Raw genomic sequence first — 9,700 nt, 5'->3', positions numbered from 1 at the left:
TCCCTGATAGTTTTTATTATAATTTATTAAAAAAATCAAAAACTAAAGTATTTATCATAATATAGAAAAATGTGTGGTGCGCACACCGCACCTCATTTTCCGACCGACGACCGATTGCACTCCGACAGCTGATACTTTATTAGCTGATATTTGATCTACTGATATATTCTTCCGACAGCTGATTCCTCCAACAGCTGATACCTGATCAGCTGATAAAATATCAGCTGATAAAAGATAAAATATCAGCTGATGAAATACATTCCACTAACAGCTGATACCTGATTTGCTGATATATTCTTTCGGTAGCTGATCCCTTATCAGCTGATAAATTCCTCCAAAAGCTGATATTTTATCAGCTGATACATTCCTCCGACAACTGAAACCTGATCAGCTGATATTTTAGCAGCTGATAATTCCCACGACAGCTGATATCTCATCAGCTGATATATTCTTCCGATAGTTGATTTCTCCGACAGCTGATGACGGATCAGCTGATATTTTTCAGCTGATACATTCCACCGACAGCTGATACCTGATCAGCTGATATAATCTTCCTGTAGCTGATAGCTCATCTGCTGATACTTCCTCAGCTGATACATTCCTTCAACAGCTGATACATTCCTGCAACAGCTGATACCTGATCAGCTAATATTTTAGCAGCTGATACATTCCTCCGATAACTGAAATCTGATCAGCTGATGTTTTAGCAGCTGATAATTGTCCCGACAGCTGATATCTCATCAGCTGATATATTCTTCCGACAGCTGATTCCTCTGACAGCTGATACCTGATCAGCTGAAACATTTTTATCAGCTGATACATTCCACCGACAGATGAAACCTGATCAGCTGATATATTCTTTCAACAGCTGATACCTGATCAGCTGATATATTCTTCCGATAGCTGATAGCCCATCTGCTGATACCTCCTCAGCTGATTCATTCCTGCAACAGCTGATACCTGATCAGCTGATAGATTCCTCCGACACCTGATACCTCCTCAGCTGATACATTCCTCCGACAGCTTATACCTCATCGGATGATATATTCTTCCGACAGCTGATACATTAAAACTATAAAGATAAAAACTACAGGCCGGACTCGAACCTCTGAAACCTTTATTTTATTTTATAAGGAATTTTATTTTTGTTGAACCCTTTTCTGGGCATTGTAATTTTTTTTTTAGTTGTTGAAATAAATAGTATTTGGCAAACAAATTTATATTGTTGCATGTTTATAGATTTCATATATAGACGTTTACTAATTCATAGAAATTGCTGATTTATTGAATTCATTTTTTAAAAAAATGAAATTTGGGAGATGTTAGCAACAAGAAAAACTTTATTTTTAAATTAAAAATTGAAACAAGAATATGTGAATTTTACTTTGCTTCCTTATCTTATATATCGTTGAAACTCATTAATATTTATCTTCAAATTCAAACAGGAGTTTAATAACTTTTTAAAATATTTTATTCCTTTTATTTTATTTTTGATGACCCCTTTCCTGGGCATTACTGACATAGGTCGAACGGGGGAGGGAGGAACGGTTATCCAGAGGTACATTACCTATTTTAACCATGATTTTACTGGACTCAACTCGCCCAGCCCGGACTCGAACCTCCGGAACCAGCTGCGATTGCCTAAATAGTACAAGAGCCGGGAAAAAATCTCATCTCAATTTTGTATAACTTTAATGAAAACTATGTATGATTACAAGTCAAAACTGATGAGTCTGTCGAGTTTAGGTAGGAGGAATAAAAATTGGCGCCTGTTTCGAAATCTAAAAAAAAAACATTAATTTTTCATTCGGAGCTCTCTTCAGAAACTATGTGACGTATAGATGTCAAGTAGCACTAAAATTAAAGCTAGTTTAACCTACTATAAAGTAATTTATGACCTTTACTTTCGTAGGAATGGTAGTTTTCATGTTATTTCCTAAAAAAACTTGATTTATAGTTGTTCGAACAATAAATTTGAGTTTTGAAAAACTTTATTTCAGAAATCATAGGACTTACAGATGTCTATCAGCACTCAAATTAAAGCTAGTTAAATTTACTATAAAATACTTTATAACATTTATCTTCGTCCTATCGCACTTCATGAGCTGATATAGTCCTTCGACAAGTGATACGAACTTTATCAGCTGATATGGCTCATCGGATGATAAGATCCTCCGACAACCGATTGCACTCCGACAGCTGATACCTTATCAGCTGATATTTGATTAGCTGATATATTCTTCTGTATTCTGATATATATATTCTTCCGACAAAAATATATCTCTAGATCCATAAGACAAAGGAAATTTAACTTACTATAAAGTAGTTTATGACACTTATCTTCGAAGGGGTAGTATTTTTTATGATATTCACATATGAATATAAATGTAGCAAAGAAAAATTTGTCCGAACAACTATAAATTAATTTATTTGAGCAAATATCATGAAAACTACTACTCCAACGACGATAAACATCATAAACCACTTCATAGCCCATTAAACTAGCTTTAATTTGAGTGATAACAGACGTCTGTACGTCAAATAGTTTTTCAGATATACATTTTTCAAAATAAATTCACTGACTACTGATCTTTCAATACCTTCTGTACTACATTTTTATGAAATATTGCTCTTTAAAAAGCTATATCTCGAGAACTACTTGACGTAAATAGCTCTATTAGGGCTAATATTTCAGCAAATTTACTCTTCTTTAAATAATATTCTTTTAGATTTTCTAGTGTTGTTGGTAGTTTTTAAGTTTTTAGTTATAGAGCTCCGAATAAAAAAATAATTATTTTTAACGTTTTTAAAAAGCCGCCATTTTGTATTTCCCCTACGTATACTTGACAGACTCATCAATTTTGACTAGTAATTATACATAGCTTTGTATTAAGTAAGTAGCATTAAAGTAATCTAAAATTGGGGAGAAACAACTGAATTTTTTATTCTCTTGGGCTCTTGTAGTATAAGCTATTGAGGTATGATGTGAAATATGGTCATTCTTTGAAAATAAGGATGGTTGTCAAATTGTTGTTGCAATACTAGCAGTTCGGAGGCGTTTCTTTTGAGATAAGATAGGAGTGGGTGAGCCTCACAGCTGTGAAGTATCTTCATATTATCATGATAATATGGTATTCTTCAAAGTCAAAAAGTCCTAATTTCTGTATTCTGCAATCAATGTCACTTTTATCATTGTATATTTAATTATCCTTGAATACCTTCAACTAAGGAATAAATTAAAATTTGTTGGTATGGTTATGTTTATTTTATTCTTATAGTGTTTTAATTGTATTTCATGATATTGAATTTGATCAGTAAATATACACATCAAATTTTTGCAAATTTTATTTAAATATAAAAAATCAATCTTTAACAATAATAAATCTTTTCTTAAAAACTTTAACCTAATAAGAAAACCTCAAATTTGATTATCTTCCTAGTTGTTGGCTGCGTACTGCGTGGCGTAGTCATTACTGTTGTTGTAGTCCTTGGTGTTGTCCTTCTTGTTGCTCTGCGTGTTGTTGTAGTTCTTTGAGTCGAAGTTCTCTGAGTCCTTCTTGTTGTAGGCCTTTGTGTTGTTCTTGGAGTTGTCCTTCTTGTGGTTGCTCTTGTTGTAGTTGTTCTCTGTGTTGTTGTTGTAGTTGTAGTTGTCGTTGTTGCGTTTGGAAAGATTTCATGAAAAGGAAATTTAATGAAGATCTTGTTCAAAATATCTAACCCGAATCTTTCAAGATTTTGTTCAAGGTTGGGTAACGAGTCTTCATAAAGAAGAGGCCAAAATCTGTTGGTGAAGCCGACAACCATTTTGCCTGTAAATATAAAGGATTTAAAACTACAGTTACCGAAAGATATGTTAGTGCATAGATAAATTAAAAATATTATTATCAGTATTACTGAGGGTTTCTGTCACATTGTAATATAGTATACAAATAATTATTTATCAATATTATAAAATGAGAAATGTGCGGAAATAAACAATATACATTATGTATAAATTTCTCATTGTGTTAATTTAAATTATTTTCCTTGAGCTCTGTTTGACTTTTAATAATTTTTGTTTTTCATTTTCTAATATTTTTAGTGTTAGTTATCTTTTTGTATTACTTCTTACTATTTCAATATTATAATATGTTTGTCGGATTTACATAATCCGATATTTTCGGTTCTTTTTTGAATTTGTATAAACTCGGGGTGGGGGGTCTCATTTTCTGATGCCCCCCTTTGCCGCGGACACCGGAAGACCCCGAAGACGCCGCCACTGTGATGCCGCCTAAATTATCTATAGTGGCATGCAAGGCATTTTATGTGTACATATTTAACATTATAATAATTTGCATTAAACTAATACACTAACACGATTTCCCCCTCCAGGGAATTAATATTTGAATTAAAAGAAATATACATATTCACTAAAATATTATTTTTAGTTTAATTGTATTTGATTTTGTTTTTCTTTTTATCTATTATCAGAAGTGTTAGTCATCTTATGTTTAATGATATGACATGATTTTATTTTATTTGTTCTATTCTTATTTTATATATTCTGTTAATTATTGTTGTTCATTTTTATCTTTTCAAATTCAATATTTCATCATATTTTATGACGTTTTATTATTTCATTTTTATTTTGTATTGTACTCTAAGGCTCTAAAGCCTGATTTTGATGCCTGTATATTATTCTAAGGGATCAATCCCAGAATAAATAAAGAATATTATTATTATTAATATTAAATAAAATTATTAATATTAATAAAAAAATATTATTGATTCATTAACCACTGTAGATTATGGGTTAGAGTATGACAGAGAAACCTCCATTTCTTGATATTTATTGCAGAGGAATCAAGGGAAACCATTTTTAAAATTTTATTGAAGAGAATCTGTCACAATTTAAGGGTATCAACTATTAGTCTTCAAACATTCATTCATACAATAAATACAGAAATAGAAGAATAACAGAAAAAAGGAGAAAAAGGAAAATTATAACAATAGTAGTCAATTAAAAGAAAAAAAATTAAATTTAAAATAATAATAATAAAGAAATATATAAATAAAAGAAAATACTAGGATGATTTGTATAAATGAAGATATGAATCTGTTTAAAAAATATGATAAAAACTGATCAAATAATAATAATTTATGTACAAAACAAAAAAAATTAAATTTAATAAACAATAAAATAAATACACATTCACACCGATATATAATATTTACATTCTGCAGGGTAACTCCGAGCCAAGCCTTACCACTCCCTTTAGTACAAGAGCCCAAGAGGAGAAAAAAGGCAATTATCTCACCCCAGTTTTTAATTACTTTAATGAAAACTATGTATAATTAATAGTCAAAATTGATGAGTTTACCAAGTATACGTAGGGGCAATAAAAAATGTCGGCTATTATAGAAAATCTAAGAGAGCATAATTTAAAGTAGAGTAAATTTGCTAAACTGTGAGCCCTAATAGAGCTATTTACGTCCAATAGTTCTGGAGATATAGCTTTTTAAAAAGCAACATTTCATAATAATGTTGTATGGGATGGACTGAAAGATCAGTAGTTAGTGAATTCATTTTAAAAATCTATATCTCAAAAACCATTTGACGTACAGATGTCTATTAGCACTCCAATTATAGCTAGTTTAATGACCTATAAAGATGATCATAACGTTTATTTACGTAGGAGTAGTAGTTTTCATTAAATCTGCTAAAATAAATCAATTTATAGTTCTTCGGACAAATTTTCATTTTCAAAATTTATATTCATAGGTGAATATCATAAAAACTACTACCCCTACGAAGATAAGTGTCATAATCTACTTTATAGTAAGTTAAATTTCTTTTATTTTGAGTGCTGGCAGACATATGTAAGTCTTATGGGTCTAGAGATATATTTTTCAAAAATCCAACATTTTATACGAACAACTAGAAATTTACATTCTGTGAGTTTATTTTGTCAAATATCATAAAAACTACAATTCCTACATAGATAAACATTATAAACTACTTTATTGTAAATTTAACTAGCTTTAATTTGAGTGCAAGCAGACATCTGTACGTTCAATGGTTTCTGAAATAAAGTTTTTCATAATTTAAAATATTTATCTAGTTTCAAAGATATAGAGCTTCGAATAAAAAAATATTTTTTTTAATCTTTTGAAATAATCGCCATTTTGTATTCCACCTATATATAGTTATGCCAAGTATATAACTATACTTGGCAAGTAATTATACATAGTTTTTGTTAAAGTAACCAGAAATTGGGGTTTACTAATTGACTTTTCCCTCCTCTTGGGCTCTTGTACTAGATCGGGTTGTGATTTCAGAGTTGCTGCACTCTATCCCGCATGACCGAACTACATTGCTGTCCCGTTTTCCTAACTATTGAAGGGGCGAAGAAATGGTTGTCTAATTAATGAGGTGCAGTAGCCCAAATACCAAAGCTGAAACTGAAATTCGCACATTTTTATCACACAAAACTTTTTGTCCGAGCAACTATAAATCAATTTTATTTATCTACTATCATGAAAACTACTATTCCTTCGAAGGTAAAGGTCATAAACTACCTTATAGTACAATTATTTAGATTTAATTTGAATGCCAATAGACATTTGTACGTTTAATGGTCATTGAGATATAGATTTCTCAAAATGGATTCACCAACTACTGATATTTCAGTACATTTTTACATGAAATACGAAGTGTACTTTTTAAAAGGCTATATCTCGAGAAGTATTGGACGTACATAGCTCTATTATGGCTCATATGTCAGCAAATTTACTCTTCTTTAAATAATGTTCTTTCTGAATTTCTAGTGTTTTTGGTATTTTTTATGAAATAGAGCTCCGAATGAAAAATTAATGTTTTTTTAAGGAGTTGAAACAGCCGCCATTTCTTATTCCCCCTACCTATACTTGGCAGACTCATCAGTTTTGACTAGTAATTATACATAGTTTTCATTAAAGTAACCAAAAATTGGGGTGTAATAACTGCCTTTTTTTCTTCCCGGCTCTTGTAGTTCTTGTGGAAGGCAAGGCAGGACCCTGAGGGATTCCAGCGCTTCTGTCCCAGCTGCGTCACTGGTGGAGACTGAGTGAGGGCGAGAAGGAAAATTGGGGTATTCTATAAACCTTTTAAATTTTATAATGTAGGCCAATATTAATATCGTCTATAAGGCAATAACCACTTACTTAACGCAGGATTGGACCTCAAGAAGTTATCAGCCTCGAGATGGAGATAGGATAGTCTTGGAGTCAACTTGCATTCATCCAGCTGCAGTCGAGTTGTACCTTCGTGGTTTATTTGCCTTCCTCGAAGTCGCCACTCTCCTCGTACCTCTCCTGTACAGTTACACTCTCAACAACTTCCTCAAAATGTTTATATTAATGGTATCCTTTGATTATAATGAAATAAGATGACTTTGTCTAAAAAAAAAGTAACTACCTGTAGTAATGTTATAGGGACCACCTCCCGCAATAGGCCACACTCCGAACCTGCCGTTGATATAGAACCTTCCTCGCATTAAAATCTGTGGTACCATCAATTGGATATCTGCTTTAACTGTAGACTTCTTCACCTCCGACCTGCTGACCAAAGCTTGATTCAGTTCTGAAGTAGGAGTGACTGCCTGTAACAGCAGTCAGAATGAATCTTATTGATAGTACAAGAGCCTAAGAGGAGAAAAAAGGCAGTTAGCTCACCCCAGCGTTTGATTACTTTAATGAAAACTATGTATAATTAATACTCAAAATTGATGAGTCTGCCAAGTATAGGCAGGGGAAATAAAAAATGGCGGCTGTTTCAACATGATAAAAAAAATTAATTTTTCATTCGGAGCTCTATATCTTAAAAAGTAGCAACAACACAACTACACCTAAGAGAACGTCATTTAAAGAAGAGTAAATTTAATAAAATATGAGCCCTAATAGAGTTATTTACCTTAATTAGTTCTCGAGATATAGCTTTTTAAAAAGCAACATTTCATAAAAATGTTGTATGGGATGTACTGAAAGATCAGTAGTTAGTGAATTTATTTTGAAAAATCAATATCTCAAAAACCATTTGACGAACAGATGTCTATTAGCACTCAAATTAAAGCTAGTTTAATGAGCTATAAAGTAGTTTATGATGTTCATCTTCGTAGGAGTAATAGTTGATAGTACATTCATATGTGAATATCATAAAAACTACTACCTCTACGAAGATAAGTGTAATAAACTACTTTATAGTAAGTTAAATTTCCTTTATTTACGTTGGCAGACATATGTGCGTCTTATGAGTCTAGAGATATATTTTTTCAAAAATCCAACATTTTAAACGAACAACTAGAAATTAACATTTTCCGAGTTTATTTTGTCAAATATCATCATAAAAACTACTACTCCTATAAAGAATAACATCATTGACTATTTTATAGTCAATTTAACTAGCTTTAATTTGAGCGCTGGCAGACATCTGTACTTCAAATGGTTTCTGAAATGAAGTTTTTCATATATCAAACTTATTGTCCAAGCAACTATAAATCAATTTATTTTAGCATATATCATGAAAACTACTATTCCTACGTAGGTAAAGTTCATAAACTACTTTCTAGTACATTAAACTAACTTTAATTCAAGTGCTAATAGACATCTGTACGTTGGATGGTTATTCAGATATAGATTTTTCAAAATAAATTCACTAACTGATATTTCAGTATATTTTTATGAAATGTTGCTTTTTTAAACTATTGGACGTAAATATCCCTTTTATGGCTCATATTTCAGAAAATTTAATCTTTTTTAAATAATGTTCTTTTAGATTTTCATGTTTTTTTCGGGTTTCAAGCAGCGGCTATTTTTTATTCCCCCTACCTATACTTAGCAGACTCATCAATTTTGACTAGTAATTATACATAGTTTTCATTAAAATAATCAAAAATTGGGGTGAGATAACTGCCTTTTTTCTTCCCGGCTCTTGTACTATGACTAAATTAACCATAATGCCCTTTGGCAATCTTTTCTAATCTGCCTGAAAAATATTTTATATTTCACTAAGTTTGGGGGTATTGCTTTCAGTTTTTTTTTTTTTGTAATATTTTAGTCTAAGTATTTTTTGTGGTGAGTTCTTTTGGTAGTTAAGTTTTAAAATAAAAAAAAGTTTTGATTTGTGTATATTATAATGGTTCTACACCTGGGTGTACACGTTTGTCACTTGCCACAAATCCAAGACTTGTACGAATCCTTGGTAAACAAAGGGAACAACAAAAGTTGGTATTCACACGCTTGTTTTGTTCTTTTGAATTTTGTTGGTTATTTCATTCATTTTACTCTATTTTTATTGTTGAAACAAAATAATGGTAGGTGAAATAAAAGGAAACGTAAATAACAAATAATAAGTTCTTATTACATAAATTCATATAAATTACCTACACATTCAACCTTCATTCTAGCATTTTTATCAGAAACTTTTTAATTTAGTTACCGAGGCATATAATGTCTTCACATATATATTGTAATATTCAAAAATTATTAAAATTAAATAAATGGAATTTGATATTTTTTTTACTTAATTATCATATCTAAAAGATAGCTTGGGTTCAAATGAAAAGCTTTAAAATTTAACAGATAGGAGAATTTTATTTAAATTTTATAATATAATAGACTCTTCATCTCAGGGCGGGTTTCTATGCAATCGGAAACTGACACTTTACTACAAATAACACTTAAA

At 31.0% G+C, this 9,700-nt stretch overlaps 1 protein-coding gene across 1 annotated transcript; it reads right to left on the bottom strand.

Moving 5' to 3' along the window:
- Positions 1-3,390: 3,390 nt before the first annotated feature.
- On the bottom strand, positions 3,391-7,578 carry LOC106687622 (protein takeout; the record flags this gene model as incomplete). The annotated part of the gene is given in 3 exon segments (XM_014431607.3): positions 3,391-3,809; positions 7,183-7,332; positions 7,436-7,578. Coding segments are annotated over 3 exon segments (703 nt in total), but the record flags the coding sequence as incomplete, so codon positions are not given.
- Between the last annotated feature and the right edge of the window lie 2,122 nt (positions 7,579-9,700).

The sequence above is a fragment of the Halyomorpha halys genome, unplaced genomic scaffold (genome assembly GCF_000696795.3).
Source record: "Halyomorpha halys isolate HHAL.00 unplaced genomic scaffold, Hhal_1.1 Scaffold39.1, whole genome shotgun sequence".
Lineage (NCBI taxonomy): Eukaryota > Metazoa > Arthropoda > Insecta > Hemiptera > Pentatomidae > Halyomorpha > Halyomorpha halys.
Note: the sequence above shows the minus strand (reverse complement) of the source record. Positions and strands in the feature narration are given on the sequence as shown.